Source organism: Myxocyprinus asiaticus, chromosome 23 (genome assembly GCF_019703515.2).
Source record: "Myxocyprinus asiaticus isolate MX2 ecotype Aquarium Trade chromosome 23, UBuf_Myxa_2, whole genome shotgun sequence".
Classification (NCBI taxonomy): domain Eukaryota; kingdom Metazoa; phylum Chordata; class Actinopteri; order Cypriniformes; family Catostomidae; genus Myxocyprinus; species Myxocyprinus asiaticus.
In genome coordinates, this window is record NC_059366.1 from 3,444,047 (window position 1) to 3,468,502 (window position 24,456).

The 24,456-nt window shown below is 39.8% G+C and overlaps 1 protein-coding gene across 1 annotated transcript in view; it reads right to left on the reverse strand.

The window, feature by feature from the left end:
* Positions 1–1,606: 1,606 nt before the first annotated feature.
* plpp4 (phospholipid phosphatase 4) overlaps positions 1,607–24,456 on the reverse strand; it is a 201,472-nt gene continuing 178,622 nt past the window's right edge. Inside the window, exon 7 of the mRNA XM_051650909.1 lies at positions 1,607–2,120. Coding sequence (XP_051506869.1) covers positions 1,909–2,120 — 212 coding nt within the window. The 3' untranslated portion in view covers positions 1,607–1,908. The remainder of the gene's footprint in view (positions 2,121–24,456) is intronic.

The following is a 24,456-nucleotide window of genomic DNA, read 5'->3' on the forward strand; positions in this document are numbered from 1 at the left end:
GGTTTGGCGGTTGCCAGGAGAACGGTACTTGTCTGACTGCATTGTGCCAACTGTGAAGTTTGGTGGAGGGGGATTATGGTGTGGGGTTGTTTTTCAGGAGCTGGGCTTGGCCCCTTAGTTCCAGTGGAAGGAACTATGAATGCTTCAGCATACCAAGAGATTTTGGACAATTCCTTGCTCCCAACTTTGTGGGAACAGTTTGGGGATGGCCCCTTCCTGTTCCAACATGACTGCACACCAGTGCACAAAGCAAGGTCCATAAAGACATGGATGAGCGAGTTTGGTGTGGAAGAACTTGACTGGCCTGCACAGAGTCCTGACCTCAACCCGATAGAGCACCTTTGGGATGAATTAGAGCGAAGACTGCGAGCCAGGCCTTCTCGTCCAATATTAGTGTCTGACCTCACAAATGCGCTTCTGGAAGAATGGTCAAAAATTCCCATAAACACACTCCTAAACCTTGTGGAAAGCCTTCCCAGAAGAGTTGAAGCTGTTATAGCTGCAAAGGGTGGGCCAACATCATATTAAACCCTATGGATTAAAAATGGGATGTCACTTAAGTTCATATGCGTCTAAAGGCAGATGAGCGAATACTTTTGGCAATATAGTGTATATATTATACAGATTTTGTCGCAATGCTTTCTGGGATTGCCTTCTTAACAAAGGATACATATAATGCTGCCTTAGAAGGCATCTTTTCAGTATTGTGGAGGTACTGCAAAAAAGTGGTCAGATGCAAGTCTACACTTGCAGCCAAAAGTTTGGAATAATGTATAGATTTTGCTGATTCGGAAGGAAATTGGTACTTTAATTCACCAAAGTGGCATTCAACTGATCACAAAGTATAGTCAGGACATTACTGATGTAAAAAAACAGCACCATCACTATTTGAAAAATGTAATTTTTGATCAAATCTAGACAGGCCCATTTCCAGCAACCATCACTCCAACACCTTATCCTTGAGTAATCATGTTAAATTGCTAATTTCGCACTAGAAAATCACTTTCCCTTATATCAAACACAGTTGAAAGCTATTTGGTTTGTTAAATGAATCTTAACATTGTCTTTGTGTTTATTTTTGAGTTGCCACAGTATGCAATAGACTGGCATGTATTAGGGTCAATATTAGGTCAAAAATGGCAAAAAAAGAAACTGCTTTCTTCAGTCAATCATTGTTTTGAGGAATGAAGGCTATACAATGCTTGAAATTGCCAAAAAAAACAAAAAAAAAAAAACAAAACTGTGATTTTGTGTATTTTAATAAACTTTAGTCTGTATAATTTCTAAATTGTTAGAGTAAAGGTGTGAACCAAAGGGGCCAGAAACTCAAGAGTAATCAACCCCTCCCAGGAAGAACATATGGCGATATCCTGTATATCTGGTTTATTGGGGGCCAGAAACTCAGAGCAATCAACCTCTCCCAGGGGGAACATATAAAGATATCCTGTATGTCTTGTTTATTAGGGGCCTTTCAAGGAGGTGCTAACACTATTGTTTTTTAGGTATAAACTTCTGTCACACAGACACACTTTGGGTTATGATTCAGAAGAGCTATGCTACAAAATTGACATCAATAAACTATTTTCCCCACAAGCACTTGGTCTGGTTTACTCTTCTTTATGTATTAGAAGAACTCTGATACATTGGAGAGCCACCCGATATCTGGTCAGCCAAATACAAGAAGATCTAACATTAGTGAATTTCCCTCACAGTAACTCATTCTGTAAAACCAATTGGTGCATAATGAACAGGGCTCCAGCACAGTTTTTCCAGGAGGTAAAAAAGAAAACAAAGGGAAATGGAGTGGTGCAACTCACTGGAATGTCAAAGTGTCAGTCAAGTGTGGTTAATACTACAGTGGTGTGGGTGGGTGTCAGGGGGTGGTGAGGCTCTGGTAGTCTCTATTAGTCATACGGGACCCTCTGTCATGCCCTCCAGGGGCAGGCTGGTGGCATTGTCAGTGGGCTGAAGTTGATCCTGGGCGGGGGGGATGTTCTGAGCAGCAGCTGCAGTCAGGCTGGCATAAGGCAGATGACAGTCTATGTGCAGGAACGGCGGGTAGTGCTGCCGATAACAGATGTAGGCGAAGAGCAGGCCGATCACTCCACCAACAAATGCATCTGTGAGGAACAAAAAAGTATGACATGATAATACTGAATATGAGAGTAACATTTATTTATTTATTTATTTATTTAATCTCTTTAACTCATTAATTGCATATTTTGGCTGCTGCTTGCAATTTTTCACACCAAAATTTACAAGCTCACCTTACACACGTACTATACAGTGGACTACTGTAATTGCAAAATATTGGTCTCATTTCACAGGAAAAAACCGGACCCCCCCCCCCCCCCCCCCCCAAAAAAGGAATGTATTAAAATAATAATGTTTACAATGTTATGATGAATATTTATTTATTAGGGGTTCAAGCCCAAAGGGCTGAAACCCTATTGTATTTGTCAGGATTTGTAGGGGTCCAAGCACCTTTGGTGCTGGAACCCTATTGTATTTGTTCTGATTTTCTTATTAGGGGGCCAAGCAAAGAAGGTGCTAGAACCCTATTGTATCCATTAGGATTTTCTTATTAGGGGTCCAAGCACCGAAGGTGCTGGAACCCTATTGTATCCGTTAGGATTTTCTTATTATTAGGGGTCCAAGCTCCAAAGGAACCCTATTGTATTGTTCTGATTTTCTTATTATTCTTATTAGGGGTTCAAGCCTGAAGGGCTGAAACCCTATTGTATTTGTCAGGATTTTTATTATTAGGGGCCAAGCACCGAAGGTGCATAGGCACCTATTGTGTTTTTTAGTGTTCTTTAGGGGTTCAAGCCTGAAGGGCTAGAAACTCTATTGTTTTTGTTAGGATTTTTAGGGGACCAAGCATGAAATGCTGGAACCCTATTGTTTTTGTAGGATTTTCTTCTTATTATTTTTATTATTTGGGGTCCAAGCACGAAGTGCTGGAACCCTATTGTTTTTGTAGGATTTTCTTATTATTATTTTTCTGCCCTAAATGTGTCTGGGCATCAGACCGTACATCGCAGAGACCCCAGAATTAGTGGGATGGTTCATAATTGCACCTACTACTCAGGAAAGCAAACACACTTGTTGGACACTAGGTGGCGCTATAATAAGGTCCTTTGCATTTTCTATTTTAAATCTGGAACCATGTGGGCTAGAATCAAAATATTTTTTTCCTCTGAATCTGTGGGTAAAACTCTAAAAATAGATGTTATTGGCAGTCTATGAACTTATTCCGCCATTTTGAATTTTTTTGAAAAACATACTTTTTCGAACTCCTCCCAGGGCGTTCATCTGATCTTCACCAAATTTTGCACACGTCAGCTCTAAACTATGCTGGCAATAAGTTATCAAAAGAATTTTGATTGGTGAAAGTGTTTTGAAGATATAAGCCAATGAATTGCCTGGGCCTTGCTCATTTGGACTAACTGACCTATATCTGCAAAACACAAAGCACAAACTTAAAACTTTGTATACTTTGATAAAATAACCTTTTGAGGATGCATGCAAAGTTTTGACTAATTTCGCCTATAAGGGTGCTACAACTAAAAATCTGCATGCAAAGTTTAGAGCAATTTCGCCTATAGTGGGCGCAACAACTAAAACTATGTTATCAAATCAAATCAAATCAAATCACTTTATTGTCACACAGCCATATACACAAGTGCAATGGTGTGTGAAATTCTTGGGTGCAGTTCCGATCAACATAGCAGTCGTGACAGTGATGAGACATATACCAATTTACAATAACATCAAATTAACACAACACAATTTAAACATCTGTTATACACATAATTACACTCAACAATATACAAATAATAACATACACTGTACAGTATACAATACGCTGTTTTTTTTTTTTTACTATATAGATACACATTATTCAATGAAAGTTAAAAATAAAAATATATTTAAAAAAAAGTATATATATATATATATATATATATATATATATATATATATATATATATATATATATATATAGAATGTACAGTATTGTACTGTATTGACATTCAGGCTGTCGGTTGATAGTCAGTTGTTAAGAGAGAACATTATATAATAATAATAATATAATTTATGACAGTCCGGTGTGAGATTTAAGAGTAAGGGTAGTAAAGTGCAGTGCTGATGTATTTTGATCATGGGAGATCAAGAGTTTAGAAGTCTGTTTGCTTGGGGGAAGAAGCTATCATGGAGTCGGCTGGTGCGGGTCCTGATGCTGCGATACCGCCTACCTGATGGTAGCAGTGAGAACAGCCCATGGCTCAGGCGGCTGGAGTCTCTGATGATCCTCCGAGCTTTTTTCACACACTGCCTTGTATATATTTCCTGGAGGGAGGGAAGCTCACCTCCGATGATGTGTCTGGCAGTTCGCACCACCCTTTGCAGTGCTTTGCGGTTGTGGGCGGTGCTATTGCCGTACCAGGCGGAGATACAGCCAGTCAGGATGCTCTCCACAGTGCAGGTGTAGAACCGTGTGAGGATGTGGCGGTTCATTCCAAACTTCCTCAGCCGTCTCAGGAAGAAGAGGAAATGATGAGCCTTCTTCACAACGACTTCAGTGTGGACGGACCATGTGAGTTCCTCAGTGATGTGGACACCCAGGAACTTGAAGCTGCTGACTCTCTCCACTGGTGCTTATGACTGTTATGACCATGTTTGACTGGTCTCCTAACATTTCTTGGGATGTGCCAAGTGCAACAGTACCATATTTGCAATGGTTTTCCCTATGGCCAGTTGCCATTTTGGATTTGGTGTGAAATCTTAGACGAATAATTTGTAGGCCGTTCACCTGATTGGAACGAAACCACTACCAGAAGATTTATGCTAAGCAAGTTCAATAATATTTTAATGGAAAATTGCAACATTTTGAATCTAAGTGCCAAAATCCAGTCAACGATTGTAAAAGTTATATAAATATATATTTGTCTATAAAAAGTGCTTAAGATAAATATTTGTGGACTTGCAAAGTTTTGAACTGCAAACTGTGTCTACACATTGGTTACCAAAGGCTCATACAAAGTGTATGCACAGCCTGCACAGTATCTATTCTTTCAAATTTGACTGTTATGGTTCCCAAACCTGCTCGGACCCTGATAATTGCCACTTGCGACTATATTTATTATTATTATTATTCTGTATTCATTTCCTATGGCAACCCATAGAACCCGCCAAACTAGATTTTCCGCCATTTTTAATTTTCAGAAAAACCTACTTTTCTGAACCTGTCCTTTCCCGTACGTCCGATTTGCAAGAAAATTGACGTGCTTCATCTGGTGACACTCAGGACAAAAAGTAATTAAAAGAATGTTGACAGACCAAACCGTGTTTTGAATGGCGCTTCAACAAATTCAACGAAATTCAACAAATTTTTTGTTTTTACCTCTGAATGGTTTGTCCTAAAATCACGAAACTGGACTCTTTAGATTCTGTGGGGTATACTGTGTCTAACGTTTGATGTATAAAACCCCAGAGATTCCTCCTAAGCCTTGCTTCCAGCGACAGTATTCACTGCGTCTAGTTGCAGCGCTGCTGCTGCCAGGTGTAGCCTCACTGCCCAAGGAAGTAACGTACGTACCTGAACTTTGGCCATACAATCTCCATCTTGCTGAACGAGCTGAGATTCTCCATGTTTCACCGAGCATGCTAATGGATCCGAAGGAGACCGCTGAGCAATCCGCGTCTCACCCTTTTGCCTGCAGAAGTGAAGAAAGAAGATTTCTCTTCCTTCTTCAACCGAGTCGACTTTGCTGATTTCTCCACCAACCTGCCGAGAATCAGCCGCCGTACCGCCCACCGACAGAGCGAGGAAATGGCCTCCCGTCATCACTCGAGCTTCGAGGAACCAAGTCGGAGTCAAACGACGGACGAAAGAACACACATTCTACCCGCGTCCTCACGCGACTCAAGTAAGAGGTTTACATCTGGGCAGAGATAGATTATTATAGTGTGTTATTCTTGTGTATCAAGGTTATTGCTTGTCCATTGTACGGACCGCCAAGTCCGCTCATTGCTGCTAATAACACTCAAGGTATTACTGTAATTTACTGTTAGCACGAATGAGATTTGCTGTGCTGTCGTCCAACCACACTGGGCTGTTTGTGCATTTCTGGCAGCACAGGTGAGACCGGCACACTGAGTTTATCCATTAAAGAACCAACGACCGTGGCGGACGGATTACGAGCCGTTCGCCGCGTCACTGAGTGATAAAACTAACAGTTGCCATCTCTCCCATGATAGCTAAACCGGCTTCGGTGCCATCACACTGTTCTCTCATACTAACCGCACACACGACCCCTCACAAACATACCCGCACACACATTTGGCTAACAGATAACTTGGCGATAGAGCTCAGCTTTGTTCCTAAGTTAACGTACCAGCAGAGACACGTGTTAAAAGGGCAGACGCCATTAACCAGTCTCTCCGCCCACATTCTCTGGCTGGAAAACTCACGTGGTGCACTCTCCACAAGAGCCACACCCGCCATTTTGTGCACTCCTTCTCTCCTTACACACACACACACACCTCTACCCTCCTCTCATGTATTATAGGCTTATCTGTTACCATATCTAATCATGTTACTCTTTAGTTTGTAGTTGGAAGTCAGAAGTTTATTGACTGCATTGTATTGAATATTAATTGATATTACAGCATCAATAAACTTTGTTATACTTTAAAGAGAAGTGTTTTGGTATTGTTCTGCATGCAGCTGTGCCAAGGGCTGGCAGGGGAAGTCAGTGCTCAGATTCATGTCCATTTTGAATGTCGATGTTCTCTGGGCGTCGACTTTCCAAAGAGAACAATCCTATATTGAGACTGCTATTGTAACATTTGACGTAACGTTAGGAAGGAAATCACTCAAGAGCTGGATCTAAGTGCGGCTAAAAAGAGTTTAATGAAGTAAACAAAGTACAAAATAACGGGGTAAACACAGGAACAAAAGAAACATCCACGATGGGAAAACACAGGAACAAAGGAAACATCCACAATGGGTACTGGTCATACACAGGAGGTCAAAACACATTACAACTGACAAAGAACAAGCAAACAACAGGGCATTATATACACAAAGTCTAATGAGTTAATGAAACACAGGTGAGGACAATCAAGGACAGCTGGCAGTGATGTGGACAGGGAATTATGGGAAATGTAGTCCGGGAGGAGCAGATGGCAGGGGAGAAACACAAGGCAAACAACAGTGAATCATGACAGCTGTACTGTCTGGTTATTAATCCCTGATTCCAGGGTGGTGCCCCAGCAATATTAATTCTTATTAATATTCTATTGATTTTGATAATTGATAGTTATCTTTGATGATTGTTGATTTGAAGGCTTAATAAGCTAATGTTGATTCTAACCAATGTTCTACTGATTTTAATCATTCATAATTCTCTTTCATAATTATTAATTATTGCTATTAACCAAACCCGCTCCTGAACAAAGCCCCAACATTTATCAAACATCTACTAGGTGCAGTACCAAAAGTGGCCACAGGATGAAATCAGAACTCCATTGGTGCAAGAGTGAATAAAAGTAATTTCAGAAATTTTTTGAAAAACTAATTCAGAAACACCACTCAAACCACATATAAGGACACACTATTTTATTGCAAAGCATTATATAAAAAAAAAACAATGAATGAAGGTTTGAATCCGAGCACTGACATCCCGTCAGCATGACACAGGCGTATGCAAAACAAACCAAAACACTTCTCTTTGCAATATAAACAAAGTTTTTTATGCAGTAATATCAATTAATAATTAATACAATGCAGTCAATAAACTTCCGACTTACAACTACAAACTAAACAGTGATATGATTAGATATGGAAATAAAATAATCCTATAACACATAAGGTGTGTGTGTGACAGTGTGTGTGTGTGTCAGTGTGGTTATTACGAGAAAGAGAGAGAGAGAGAGAGAGAGAGAGAGGTGACAGCCCTAAAGCCGATTTCGCGATAGTGGGAGAGAAAGCAGCTCTCAGTTTATCACTCAGAGACGCGGTTTTACGAGCGGGGCTCGTTAATGACTCTTTAATGGATGAACTCAGTTGCTGTCTCACCTGCGATGGCGAAATTGCACAACAATCCAATTTGGTTGGACCAAAATACAGCAAAACAAATTTGTGATAATTAATACCCGGAGTATTAATAATGAGCGGACATGGCGGTCCGTAAACTGTACAAGCAAAAACCTTGAAACACAAGAATAACACACTATAATATTCTATCTCTGCCCAGACGTAAACCTCTTACTTGAATCGCATGAGGACACAGGTAGAATGTGTTCCTCCATCCTTTAACTCTGACCCGGTTCCTTGAGGCTCAGGTGATGACGGGAGGCCGTTTCCTCGCTCTGTCGGCGGGCGGTACAGCTGTTGATTCTCGGCAGGCTGGCGGAGAACTCAGAAATTTCGACTTGATTGAAGATGGAAGAGAAATCTTTAATCTCTTCACTTCTGTAGGCAAACGGATGAAGATACGAATTGCTCGGCGGTCTCCTTCGGATCCGTTAGAGTGTTCGGTTAAACACAGAGTAATCTCAACTCGTCCAGCAAGATGGAGATTGTATGGCTACAGTTTCAAGTCGGACGTTACTTCCTTGTGCCACGAGGTTGCACCGGAGAGCAGCGAAGAGCTGCGTCCACACGCTGCAAACAAAGTCGCTGGAAGCAAATCCCGGAAGCATTTCAGAGGTATTTCAACTCCTGATGATGTCATGTTTGAGGGACATTCTGTTGTGTGCCTCATCCAATAGGAGTTGAGAGTTCGATCCTTTAGTGAGCAAGGCTTCATGGATTTGTAGTCTGTTTTGGACTCCCTTTATTTGATTTTGACTTGGAAGGTGGGGGCTTGAGTTAGGTTTTTACGACTGTATTAGGCCTGCCTTTGTCTTCTATCTGAATACATGAGGCCCAACAGTATTGTTAGCAGTGGAAGCCAGTAATTATTCACATTTCTAACAAGCATATCATATTTTTCGAGCAGTTTGCCTAAAATCTTCACAGAAATGCTGTTTTCACTAATTTATGCCATTCCTGTGCTTGGGCCCGATAATTGCTGCTAGTAGCTATATTTATTATTATTATTATTATTATTCTGTATATGTTTCCTATGGCAGCCCATAGAACCGTTCGTGGGAAAATTATGAAATTTTGCACACATGTAGAGGACAGTCTGAAGTGATATCATAGCAAATTTGGAGTCTTTATCTCAAACCATCTAGCACCAACAACAGTCCAAAATTTCACTCATGTTTATGCTAATAACTTTTGAACCGTAAGTCCTAGAGACAAAAATGTTCCCCTGGTTTGTGGGCTTATGCCGAATCAAAAGCATACCATGGTTTCAGTTTCTGCCCGACTAGATTTTCTGCCATTTTGAATTTTCAGAAAACCTACTTTTTCAAACTCATCCAAGGCCGTTTATTCAATTTGCCCGGAAATTTTCGTAACTATTGTTACGAAACTTTTCATGTGTCATCAGCACTATGCCTTGAAGGTGTCTAAGAAGTTTGGGTCCGGCGCCACCTTGTGGCCAAAAAATGCAATCATATAAATTTGTGAGCTTATAACTTTTAATGGCGCTGGTCTATTTTCACGAGACAGGTCTTGTTATGTTCCTGAGGACTTGCCGAATGCAACAATACCACATTTGCAGTGGTTCGCCTTATGACCTGTTGCCATTTTAAAATTAGTTCCGAAAATACTTTGCTTCTAGTTCATTCGTCCAATCAGAACAAAACCACCACCAGTAGAATAGCTGTAAGCAAGTTCTTTGATATAGGGAGGAACATGGCATAATTTAGATTCTAAGGGCTAAAAACAGGCAGACAATTTTAAAAGTTGTCTTCGCTTTTATGTAAATGGATATAACTCTTAAACGGAATGAAATATTTTCACCAAATTTGACACACTTATATAAAAGCTCAATCTGAGAACACATAGAAAAAGTTGTGGGGCTTGGCCACTTGGTAACAGGAAGCAACATGAACATGGCTGTAACTACAGAACCGTTGGTCCGATTGACTTCAAAATTTGCATGCAGTGTCTTTGTGGGAGTTGCCATCATTGAACATGAGGACAGTCACAAAACTTGGTGCATGTGATAGCTACCAAGCCCTGATGGTACCTGAGCAGTTTCGGAACAGTGCCACCTATTGGTCAAGAAATATGAAAAATAGCTTTCATTGCTCATAACTACTTAATAGTGTGGCCTAAATTCATGAATAATTTGGCCTATAATCGAATAATTTGGCCTATGTTCATGAGACTGGTCTCATCCAGTTTCTTGAGTTATGGTTATGACAATGATGCCATATTTCCCATGGTCTGCCCTATTGCCTGTCCACCATTTTGAATTTCATTGAAATTATACTTTTTCTAACTCCTCCTACAGCATTCATCTGATCTTGTCTTGAAACTTGTCATCATGCTTCTTTGTTTGCTCAAGCTGCCGATGATGGACTTGACCGCGGTATTGCTGCTTGCGGAGCATGGTTGCCATTGGCCGCCAACATGGCCAATTCAGCTATTAGACAAGGTTAGCAAAGGCAGATCGAAATGAAACACGGTGGACATATTTGACTCTTTGCCTGAGAGGTTTTTTCAAAATTTGACAATTAAATTGGCCACCGGTTGATGCTGTTACATTTTACGTGCATGTTAATGGTTTTGTATGCTCATTTTGAGCATCTTTGCCTCAAGAACCATTGGTGTCAGTCAAATCATTCGTGAAATTTTTGAGATTACATAACAAAGTCTACATTTGCAAACTAGTCCTAGTCCTAGTTCATCAGACCTTTACCAAATGTGGCCTACGTCATCATTACACCATGCTTGCAAATAGTTATCAAAAGCTTTTTGATAGACCAAACCATTCTCCTATAATGCAACAACACATTTTATTCCAAGATGCCAAAAAGAATCTGAGGTTGTATCTTTTCAATGCTTTGGTTAATAAACATGAAAATTTACATTGTGCCAATATAACCACCGCCTGACAATACCATATAAATTAGGTCGCAATACCACCAATTGGCCAAAAGTGAAATGAAATTCTGTTACATTACAAGTAATTTGGTTCATGGATTATAAACCGCTTTGAATATAGCATTCAAGCGTTGATATTTGGCAGTCACATTTTCTGCCATTGGTCTGCTTGGCCCCAGAATTGCTACTTGCAGCTATGTTTATTATTATTATTCTCCCCTTAAACTGATCGTGCAGACCAAACCGTTAGGCCTAGATACATGAAACTTTGGGGAATGATAGTAGTCACACAACTTAGACATAACTTAGGCCAGGAGGGTGGAGGAACCACGGAGGGTCTACTGGCACGGATTGCACAAAACCACTGGTGCCAAAATTGAGGTAAGCACTTTGCTTAAAAAGTGTTTTTGTGTGATCTGATGTAAGTCTGACCTAGTAAGTGGTTGTTCTGCAAAGCCTTGCCGGTCCGAGCCTAACTAAATTACTAACTGGCTAAGGTAAAAAGTGGGGTCCAGATTTCAAATATTGTGCATGCAAATATGAATAGATATTGTAAGTAATTTGAAGTGTGATAAAATTCTGTGGATGTCACTCTCAGCGGAGCCCCAGTGATGAAGGGGAGCCTGCACTAAGACAGAGGCCCCAAGCTGGCTGAGGGTTAGTGTAATTTGGTGATAACACTGCGCCTCAAAGCAGCACCCCTGAGAGAACAGGCATTTACAGATCATGCAGAAGTGGTATGAAAACCCAGAAGTGGGTCCTCCCAGAAATGGGATGTGAAAATCCTATATAGGTTGCCAGAAGTGGCATTGAAGAAGTTTTGAAGTATTTAAAGCCTGGGCTGAGCAAAGTTTAGAGGTTCACTGAGAAATTGTTATATGTGTTGTGTTGGAGTATGTGTGGAATTGACTGCATCATCTGTTCATATGTGCTGCTGGTTTTGATTATACTGTGCTTATGTTGGCTGGGTTGCGTACTTTTGCTGATTGCGCTAAATTGTGTTATGTATGTGAGCGTGCAGTTGAGTGTGCTGTAATATAAAGAAACAGGTGTGAACTTTGTATATGATCAAAACAAAATGGATAAAGGAAAAATAGTAAAAGAGGTTAGAAAAAGTATTCCAAGAACTAAGAATGTTCCAAGATATTGGCTGTGTCGACTATTTGGACATCATCCAAATTATAACTGGTGTGATCCAGACAAAGAAACACAATTGTTGATAAAGAAATAAAAAACTTGATCTCTCTCTTTCTCTCTCAAAACTAATTATGTGATGTGATGTCCCTGAGAGGGAACGAGGGAGGGGGTTGAACAAGCTGAGAGGAAAGAGCAGAGAGTCTAATTAGTGTGTGTGTGTATCAAGGGAAAATTATGATTAAATAGATAAGCACAGAGAATAATTTTATTTTCTTTCCAGTGTTCCCCAACTAAGGAAAAATGCAGAGACTAACAGGTTATGAGAGAGAAGAAGTTCCCCAAAGACAAGATGAAGCAGAAGAAAAATTAGAAAAGACATTAATAGAAACTAGAGGGATCAGCAATCACTTCTGGAGAGAATCTGAATATGTGGATTATACAGGAAAAAGAAAAGAACTAACAGAACAAAAGAAGAAAGAACTACTGAAAAAATTGGTCAGAATTACAAATCTGAAGGAGATAGAATACGAATGGCCATGGGTAAATTGGACAGCAATAGTATGCAAGCATTTAACAGTTGAGCCATTGGTAAAACAATTGGAGGGACTTTATATGTTAAGCCCAACCAAATGGGGACAAATGAGGGTAGAGACAAGAATACCAATCAACTTAGTTTACATTCCTTATCTCAAAAGTGAAATTCCATATTACAGAATCCACCCAACAGAAAAACCAGGAGAGGGAGGAGCATCTGTCCTGAAGAATGTTTGCCTTTATGTCAGTTCAGACATAAGACCAGTGCAGTGGGAAAGTAGAGTGTTGTTCGGCAGGAACGGCGATGGAGAAATAATGCCAGTCTACACCACGAATGGGACAATAGGAAGGGTGGAAGTAGGAATTGGCATAAGAGAGCCAGAACAGATACGACATGTGTGGGTAGAAATATATGGAGGAAAGAGGAGACAAGTAAACTAAACATATCTACCAACCCACTCTTGTAAAATATAAATGATTATTAGCATTCAGCTGTTGTACTGAGTGAAGTATGTAAAAATAAATAGAAGTTGAACTGTTGTAATGAGTGAATTATGCAAAAATAAAAAGAAGCTCAACTGTTGTAATGAATAAGTTATGCAAAAATAAAAGAAGTCCAACTGTTTAGTTGTAAATAATTAGTGAAACATATACAAATAAAAGTAGAAGGAGAGGAAAAAGAGGGAGGGGGATATTAAATAAAGATGAGAGGGAAACCCTAATTAACTTCCTTGAACCCTTTCATTTAGAATATTGTGACAGAAGTGAATTAAATGTTTCTGTGACTCTATGGGAGGGTGTCAAGTGGAATTAACCCAATTTCTTACTTTTATACACTGGGCAGGAGGAATAACTGCCACAGGCCGCTGGTTTGCTGTAGAAGAGCCATGGAGCTTTGATATAATTACCTTAAGAAGGGACATTATCTGGATGCAGAATAACTCATGCAGGTTAGGAGCAGAGGAATCACCTACAAAACCACTGAATGAAAAACAAACAAATGCTGTTTTAAAATATCTGAGAAAAACTAATAAAATTCCTTAAAAGAACAGTAACAAGTCCTCAAACCAGCAAAAGCCCAGGGGAAGTCAGGGTCGGATACTTTTAGTGGTCCTCGTCTGACCAACCCGGTGAAAGTTAGGCTAATAGTGAAAACAAGCTGGGGTTATAGAGGTTTAATAAAAACAAAAAAGCACATTTTAATAAAAGACAATAATGGCATTAACACCTGTGGAACAGATGTGCACAGAATTTCCAGTATGTAGAGAAATCATAAGGAAAATCACTTTTCTAAAAAGTGGTAAAACAGAACAAAAGGGTTGAACACAAAATGGCCAGCAGAGGGAACATTTGATGTAGCTATGTGTTGAGAAATGGAGGCATTAATAAAAAACCATAAGGCTAAAGACAAAGGAAAAAAGAGGGAAGAAAAAAGAGACAAAGAGAAAGGGATACTGCAGCTACTTAAAATCATGGAATACAAATACTAAAAAATGAGAGACAGCAAAAAAGAGCATTGGATGATAAACATGAAGAAAAAATGGAAAGACCTCTGCAATATGCTCCACCCCTTGAGCAAATTGAAAAGTGTCAAATGCCTGTCATAAAAGGATCAGTAGATATAATAGGTGAGGTAGAAATAAAGGATGATGTGCAAGGATGAATTAATGAAGAAAGAGGAAGGGAGGCATTAATTTATGAAGACAAAAGGGGGTCAAGAGAAAGTGAGGGAGGAACACAAATAGGTGAAAGTACAGGGAGACTTTATACTCATCAGGACCTATTACACATCGTAACAGGAGTAATAGCAAAACAAAATGAAGAAGGTGAGAGCATGTTAAGAGAAGAGTCTATACCTGAGGGAGAGTTCAATGAAATAGTAGAAGGATTTCAACAAGAGTTAATAAAAACTGGAAAGAAGGTGTTGAGAGAAAAGAATGAAGCTAGAATAAAATCAATAAAAAGAGGATCTCAAGAAAAACAAAGATGCTCAAAACCAAGAGTCCCCTCAAGCAGCTCTAAGAAAGAATATAAACAAGTGGCAGGCAGACTACTTATTGAAGATCTACCCAAAGAGAAACTGAAGTGGCAAAGAAGTGAAAAGGGCAGATTGATAAGAGCCACAAGCAACATGGACCTAGCTAATGATTATTCAAATGACAGGTACCTGTGTGAAAAAGATGATGATGAGTAGAGCTCTCTGAGTCAATCCAGCAACGATGATCTCATCTACATGGATTCAGCAAGTGAACAGACAAAGCAGTGTCCTATTTTAATAAAAGGAAAACAAGAGCAGTATGTGCCATGGGCCAACCAGGATCTCGATGGACTGATAGCTTGACTTCCAGACATACATGAAGGGGCAGGAAAATGGATTAGAATGGTGGAGGAAGAGACGATGGGGAAACTCCTGGCTGTTGGAGACATCAAAGCCCTGCTAGCTAAATGTCTGGGAGGAGCCAAGATGAATGAGATTCTCAGTGAAGTAGGTCTGAGGCAAGCAATTGATAATACAGGAGTTGACGGAGTTCCTTTTGACAAATGCCGCACTAAAATATGGACGGTTCTAAGAAAAGACTACCAGCACGAATGGATCCAAAATCACTGCGAGGAAAACCAGTAGATGAGACAGAAAACCCCACTGCCTATATCCAAAAACAACTGAGAAAATGAAAGCAAGAACTGGAAAGAGACCCGGAGAACAATGCAGTGATGACAACACTGCTCAGAACCACCATAGTGGATGCTATGCCACCACCAGTGAAGGACAAATTGGAAGATGTATTTGGACTGAACTCCAAAACACAAAGGGAGTTCTGCGAACATGTGGCTCATGCAGTGGAACAACACAGGAAGAATGAAGAAAAGTTGAAACAACAAGAAAGAGAACTACAAAGAAAATTGACACAGCTGCAACTCGAAGAGCTGGCTGGGAAAAAAGAAGAAGATTCAAGCTGTGGTGAAAGAGAAGGGAGAAGAACAATCAGCGGTGATGGCCCCTGTAAATGTTCCTACACCTGCTGCCCATCCTGTATCAATGCCCCCTGTGCCTGTCACTCAGAATGCAATACCAATATCTGGAAGTGCATCACAGCCACCAGCACTAGTGGTAATCTATGTAAAACCAGAACAGCCAAATAATAGAAACTGGAATAGACTGCCCCAAGGAGGAAGAGGAAGAGGGCGACAGAACAGCGGCCAAAGAAATTATGGACTACCAGGAGAATGTTGGGGATGCAATCAGCCAGGACACAGCAAAAAAGACAGCCCTGTTAATCCATGGCTAAATGGCCAGCCAACAAGCCCAAGCAGTAATCCTTGGCAGCAAGAATACCAAGCTCAAGCACATGGTCCACTCAACCCATGGCGTGGACCACAACAGGGCTACTAGGGCTGCCCAGAGGATCCTACGGGGAGGGGTCACCTTCCAATGATATCATCTGATGCTGATCAAGAACCTATGCTGCAGGTTAAAATAGAGGGCAAGATAACACCAGTTATGCTAGATACTGGAGCTACGTTCATGTGTATAAATCCAAATTATGCCTCTCACCTCCCCATGTCTGGAAAATATGTAAAGACAGTAGGATTCTTAGGACAAACGCAGCTAATTCCAATGACGGCTCCAGTAAGCATAAGAGTAAAAGACACAGAAATAAAAATTCCCATTCTAATATCAGAACAGACACCTGTCAACCTGTTAGGAAGAGATGCTATATGTAAAATGAACTTACAAATATGGTGCTCTCCAGAGGGAATATTCATAGACAGCAGGGGAATCAAACAAATGGCTGTCACAAAACCCCAAGAACTCCAAGCCAACATCTATTGGTTAGGAAACTTAGGGAAAGAGGTAGTTGATACAGTAAACAAATGGGGAAAATACATTGAAGTGCAGCTCTGTGAATCAAGTGTGCCAAAAAACTGAATATCACTGTACCCTAATATATGATCAGAGCAGGGACCCAGAGCTTGAAAAGAAGTGGCTAAATGACACAAAAGAACAAAAAGTTCCATTACATTCGCAGTACATAATTGTAGGGCCAGAGGGAGCTGCACTGCAAATAGAAAAAGGTAGTTTCATTGAAAAATGGTTCCAAGTGTCAGACTCAACTCAACATGTTACGTTATATGTAAGTAAGGGAAGCCAGCCAAAGAATTAGGACCAATGATGAAGAGAGCAGAGAAGGTCAAATGGAAAGGAACAGATAATCCTCTGATCTTTGAATCACCAAACAAAACATACTTAAAAATCTTATGTGCTACTGCCATGATAGGTACTCCAAGGGTTGTGGTTACTACTAAAGAAAAAGAAAAGCCAGATTTAAAAACAGCTGGATTAAGTTGGAAATGGAAAAGCAAGTAGCAGTTGAAGTGTGGTCTCAACATGACACAGATGTAGGTTTAGTGAAATCTGCTAATCCAATTAGAATCAAAATCAAACCAGGAACACAACCATCAAGAAAACAGCAGTATCCATTAAAACAAGCGGCTGTATAAGGTATTAAAAAGACTATTGAGGGATTGCTTAAGGCAGGGGTACTGACTGAAACATTGAGCTGTTGTAATACACCCATACTGCCAGTTGCTAAGGCAAATAGATAAAAATGGCGTTTAGTGCATGATTTGAGGGCAGTTAATGAGGTAGTAGAAGACTGGCCTGCAGAAGTTCCAAACCCACATATGCTGTTGACTAATGTTCCTCCTGCTGCCAATTATTTTACTGTGATTGATCTGTGTTCTGCCTTTTTCAGCATTCCTCTAGCAGAAGAGAGCAGACACCTTTTTTCATTCACCTATCAAGGTAAACAGTATACTTACACCAGAATGCCCCAGGTAATGAAATTATCTGATGAAATAAGGAATGCAGTGCGGCGCCTACCGCTAGATGTCAGAGGTGCGCCACAACAGTGATGCTTCCGATGAGAACGTGGAAGTATGTATAGAGTAAGAAAACACTGCGTTTTCCGAAGCGGCATTAATGCGCCCTTGAAATAGTGATGGGAAGATCGGATCATTTTACTGACTTGAGTCTCGTTCAGCAAAATGAACAGATCTTTATTCAAGTCATTTCGTTCATTTGAGCAGAATTAAATTAAAATGTTACATTTTCAGTAGCCAAATCCCCCCCAACACGTCTACTTACGCAACCTTTGATTATAGTCCCAATAAGGAAAAGTTTATAATGCAGCCAAGGACAAATTATAAGAAACAGAAAGATTAGTTCACATCTGGAATCCTCCTGCCCGAGTCGTTCGTTCCTTCGCCACCGCACAGCGTATACGGCTGTCACGTGACAAAAGAATGAACGACTCGGACCAGAAGACTCGAGAGGTGAACCAATCACCTCTGTTTCCTGTGTGAGCAATGCATAGCGTATACAGCTGTCACGTGACAAAAGAACGAACGACTCAGACCAGAAGACTCAAGAGGTGAACTAATCATTTCTGTTTCCTGTACAGTGTCTATGTGGTTTTCACGTAACAAAGGAACGGAGGTTGCGCAATGCACATCACTCTCTGAGACTACTCGTTCTTCTAAGTCACATAAAAGATTCGTTCATGAATAACCCATCACTACCTTGAAGTTGCTCGGGTAAGGAACATCGCTCGAGATGTTGAACCAAACGAAATAAGTTATTTCACTAAGGACCCTTTCACAAGACTTTAGTGAAGGCTATATTAAACTGTGATGCCATGCTCCCTCATAGTGCCCACTTCATGATCTCTGCCTGAATAATGATATTAATTCCCCGATGGGGAACACTCGGGCATGCAATACGGTGAATGACATGCGAATGAACCTGACCGAGTTACCCTCATGTGATCGCGCTGTGGGCGTGTGGTTGCCTGCCATTACTATGAGAGTGCATAAAATATTGCCTTTTGATATTGATGCAGATGTATTATGATGAACAGACAGCACAGGCAACAGAGGGCCTAGACCCATTATTAAATCTGAATGCATTTGATGGATATGATAAGAACTTAAATCATTTCTGATGGAAATCAGCTGCTGCCTGAGCCAATGATTTTGACAGACTTGGCGAGGAGCGCACTCCTTCCACGCCGGGTCGTGCATTCCGAATGAGGATGTGGTGGCTCGATTGAGGGAGATCTCCTAAGTGAATGAGATATGGATGAAGATCCGGGTTTGCTGATTGTTTACTCCCCATGGGTTTGATGCGGGTAGAAGTTGAGATGAAGAGATGGTGTCGTTGGGAAGGAAAGGTGGGCTTCCAGAGGTGTTCTGTGCACTGGTTCGCCTGTGGCCTGGAGAGGTCAGAACATGTCTATTATGATTCCGAGAGGACACGATCCCACTCAGAATCCGGAAATTTGCAGACGTGTGTTGTGCGAGGACTGCTGATTCTGGATAAAAGGTAAGAAGCAGTGAATAAGTCTGTGTCCATAGCTGGATATTAGCTAGTCGGAGAGCGAAATGGACTCGACGTCAGACAGTGCTATAGAATGATGTTGCCATGTTAGCATCCTGAAACACAATGTGATAGATTGTGAGCAGACTTAGAAGGCATTGGCTTACATGTGATTGGCTAGGAGTTACCTAGCTAATGGTGCGATGATGTACAGCTGCTAGTCTTCCTGCTAGAACTACACTGCACTTACATTTCTCTGAATGCTTTCTGTCATTTAGTAATACTGCCCTGATAGGACGCAGTTAAGCGCTGCCATTTTAGGGGTGTTGAAAGAGCTGCTCTGCAAATTGCCATACAGCTGTTTAATCTGCAATTCTATGAACAGAGAGCTGTTTAATACCCACAACGTGGAGCCTGAAATCAAATCAAAATGAATGAAACTTAATTTTGAGGATGGATTGGTAATTTGCAGAGAAACAAAACCGCACTCATTCCTTCACCAATGCCAAAGGGCGAGTTTGTATGAGTCTGCTGCTTGTATTTACTTGCACCAGATTGGATTTATCAAGTGTAATGGGCCATGCCACTGTTATTCAGATTAGTTCTGTTCTACTAGCCAGCATGCCTCAGGAGACAGATCCACATAAATTCACACTAATAAGTATCCGATTGCAGTTATTTGTTTGATATGATGTGTCCTTCTGCAAAGCTTACTTTGCACCAGCCAAGTGTCGATAAAAACATATTTGTATATATTAGGGCTGTCGATTTAAAATTCAGTGCAATTAATTATATAAAAAATAACTGTCCTCGGACCGTAATAAGGAATATTCCAACCATTTGAGCAACTGAAGCTTGAAGTGCCACCTGTTTTCTCCAGGGGGCAGTAAATTAAACATCAGCTGTACAGGAAATGCACAGCTTATACAGACTAGCAATGGGAAGTCCGATTCATTTCCGTGAACTGGTTCTTTCAGATGGTTCATTTCAATGTACCGGTTCAAAAAAACGATACAGTGGTTCTTTTACATCTTCACATAATGACGTCACTAGTACGTAATTCTAACATCATCAAGGTATTCACACTCAAACATTCAAAAGAAGCCATATGTGAAAGCATATTGCAGATTTTTAGCTTTTATTCAATTAAGTTAGAATAATAAGGCTGTTTATTTTAACCAGTGTTTCATTCTGTGATCCTGCATGTTGAATATGATTGACAAATATTTATTACATCTTTGATAAGTTTCCTACATTAAAGTTTTGCAACGAAAGCACCCAATACAGACACTGATGCACAAACACGGATATGTTCTATGTGTCTAAAGCATATAAACAGAATAAACTAGTCTTAATCAACTCACCAGAAACCATGATTCAACTTATAACAATTTAAAATATAATCTGCATGCACAATAAACAATAATAAAATTAATTTACATCTCTCAACTACTGATTTATAATATAGAACTGGATTGCTGATGATGTCATAACAGTGAAGCCACTGCGCCACCATATTGCTATGCCCAAGCATTCCAATGTGCCTACTGACTTAATAGAAAATTTTCTATTTCACTGAGCATACATTAGTTATTTAATCACAGATTTTATATCTGAAATCTGCCTGTACACCCCTACAACCCAAATGTCCCACACATGTAATTATTTATTTATTTTATGTCTGTATTTTTTCCTGTTTCTTAAAAGCCAGAGCAAGTTATGTGTATCTATACCAAACAGTATCCACCTCTAACAAACTTCATCTGGGAACAAATCAGCTGTATGTAAACAAGTTCACTGAAACTGAGGTAAGAATACAAGCAGACATGTTCGTTCAGAGTTTTATGGTTTAATCAAAAAGTGCCTTTTTCTTGGGGTCACTTCACTGAGAGCAACACACACTATCTCTCTCTCCTTCTATCACACACACACATGCAGCGGGCACGCAGAGAGTGAGGGAGACACGCAAGGCAAAGATGGGTAAAATTAAACTGATACACTAGGTTTAAATGGCAAAGGGACACATAATTTATGACAAATATCAATGTAGAGTATGACTACAGAGAGCACTTCAATATGAAAACAGGCAAATCCCAGGCATTTTAGGCAAAAAAAACAAAAAACACTTCCGGTAGCTTCACCCCCTGCTGGCAGTTTACCGTTGCGTCAGCGGTCCAGTTCCATATATACAGTATGTCAGTGCTCTCGACTGAAAAAGTTTTTGCTAAAAGTTTTAATAAAAATGTTATTTAATAAGACTCGTCATAAGCATATTTGCAGTACATTTTGTTTGTTATTAAAGAAACTTACATTTCGCCTCAGGCTCATTCAAGTCCTCCTCAGTACATGCATGCTCATAGTCAGAGGTGGGTAGAGTAGCCAAAAACTGTACTCAAGTAAAAGTACAATTACTTTAAAAAAAAATTATTACTCAAGTAGAAGTAAAAGTACTAACATAAATAATACCTTGAGTAAGAGTAAGAAAGTATCCAATTAAAAGAGTACTCAATTAGAACTCGTTACTTTCACAAATGACATAATGGACGTTAACTCCCCTATATTCCATTACATAATACACATTTAACATGTATTACAGAATTATTATTATAAATGGAAATTCTGTCATCATTCACCATCATGTTGTTCCAAACTCGTATGACTTTCTTTGTTCCATGCAACACAATAAGGAGATTTTAGAAAGAATGTTTGCCTGAGTCACTATTTACTTTCAGTGAATGTTTTTTTTTTTCTCCATATTTTGAAAGTGAATGGTGACCAAGACTGTCAGTCCCTAACATTCTGTATAACATATTTTGTGTTCCACATAATACAAAGAATCACACTGGTTTGGAACAACATGAGGGTAGGGAAATTATGACAGAATATTAAATTATGGCTGAGCTATCACTTTGAAGAGATAGTTTACCCAAAAATGAAAATTCTCTCATCATTTACTCACCCTCATGCCATCCCAGATATGGATGACTTCCTTTCTTCTGCAAACACAAATTAAGAATTTTAAAAGAATATTTTAGTTCTGTAGGCCAAATTGTGATGCTCCAAAAGCACATAAAGGCAGCATAAAAGTAATCCATAAGACTCCAGTAGTTAAATCCATATTTTCAGAAGTGATATGATAGGTGTGGGTGAGAAACAGATCAATTTTTGCTCATTGTTTACATTTTCAGCAGGGGGCGATATGCAGAGAAGTATGTGAATCACCAAAAACACAAGAAGAAGAATGTGAAAGTGATCTGTTTCACTGTTTCTCATCCACACCTACCACATCACTTCTGAAGATACTGATTTAACCACTGGAGTCTTATGGATTACTTTTATGCTGATTTATGTGATTTTGTTTAGCTTTAAAATGTTGCCACCCATTCACTTGCTTTGTATGGACCTACAGCGCTGAGAAATTCTTCTAAAAATCTTCATTTGAGTTCAGCAGATGAAAGAAAGTCATACACATCTGGGGTGGCAAAGGGTGAGTAAAAAATGAGAATTGTAATTTTTGGGTGAACTATCCCTTTAAAGGCTCTTGTCAGATCTGGATGAATTTGTCAATAAGAGAGGTTTGGAAACATTTCTAGTAATTATTACAGTGAAAATGTCCAACAAGGACATTATATATAATGCTGAAATATAAACCAAAGCAAGATCATGCTTTATTAATGCCTTCTTTCGCTATTTCATAGCTTTTAAAGTCCTGTGTGGATTCTTATTTCAGTGTAGTTACAGTGTCGTAAGTATTTAGATCATTAGTTCTGTACAGCAGTACCACTGCTCTCTAAATGCATATATGCAGCCTAGTGCATAGGGCACCAACCCCGGTCGTGGAACACTCGCTGTGTCTGAAACCACCCCCTATCCACTATATAGTGCACTATTTCGGGTGTCTGCCATTTTGTAGGAGTGTCTGTATTCTGAGTGAGCCACTCGTTCCCTACTTTTGTTCACTAATTATTACCGACAATGCACTCTAATTTCGAGTGTACATTTGATGTACACTTGACAATGGTTAATTGCCCACAAACCACCATGGGGATTACGTACGAGCTGGGAGTTTACTGCTTCCTTAAAATAACATAATAACATATAGAGAGACAAAACATACAGATACATTATAAAATGTACTCTTTATTTGATAAAATGTGTTTAAATGTGTGTAAAATACTCTTTATTTTAACACACAGTATATATTAAAAATGACTGAATGACTAAGAATGAAGATTTATTGTATTAATAAATTATTTAATAAAAATAACAAGTAAGGCCCAAGTATTTTAAAATTTCATATGTGACATTGTTTCTGCAACAGCCCCAGAGCTATGACACTGGTTGTATATTCAGCTTCCGAATTCACTCATTTCGTTCACTTACTGCTGAGATATAGTGCACTAACTGCCATTCACTATTAGGAAATAGTGAATGAGTGAACGATTTCGGACACAGCCAGTCTCTCTTCGCCATATGATCGCCTCGCGCCTGCACATCTCACACACACGTGCCCCACGCACCTTGCTGTGCACGTGCAGAATTGCTGTCTCTTCACGCTCCAGTTGTCGATCACGCGAATGGCAGTGATTTACTCTTAACTTGGATGTTTACATGGATTTATACAGTTAATCCGCCTGAAGTAGCTGCGATAGTTTCCAGTACCCCCGCGAGGGCGTGGGGTAAATGCGGAAATACTGCTCATGACATGCGGGACTTGGGAGAAAGCGCACTGATATATTGTTGCACTGATTTAAAAATGTACACTTAAAAACTGGTGTCATAAGAGCCCAGTTACATTATCACCCTGAAAATGACCATCTCATTACACAGAAAAACCCGAGTTAGGATTAGAGCCAAAATTACCTCAGCGTGCTGCCTTAAATTGGAGCTGTGATTTTAATCTTGAAATATCAGCTTGTCTTGGTGTTAAATGAAGGCATTGCATGACGAAACTATTCTTTTTTTTCACTGTGCGGAGCGAAGTGTTTACTTTGAAGAGCTTGATGCTGCAGCAGTGATTGAGTGACAGTCTGGGACAGTGGCTCAGCGCGTGCAGCTGTGTGAACTTCCGCTCTCGTAAAAGTCCCATTCAATAATTTCTCAATAAATGACACATTAATTAAAATTAAACCCAGCAATGTAACGACAGGAACGCCACCCAACAATACATAGAGTAAACTTTAAATTATATTTTCCATTAAAAACTGTCTATTAAAGTTGTGTCCTCACTTTGAGTCAACTTCATCAGATTATTTAATAATCCTGAATAAATTAGACAATGTCATGGTCAGCTATAACTCTGAGGATCACTTTCCCACTTCCTGCTCATAGTGGACGCAACAGTAGGACACATGGTCTGGTAAGTTTTATATATATATATTTTTTTTATATTTTAAAC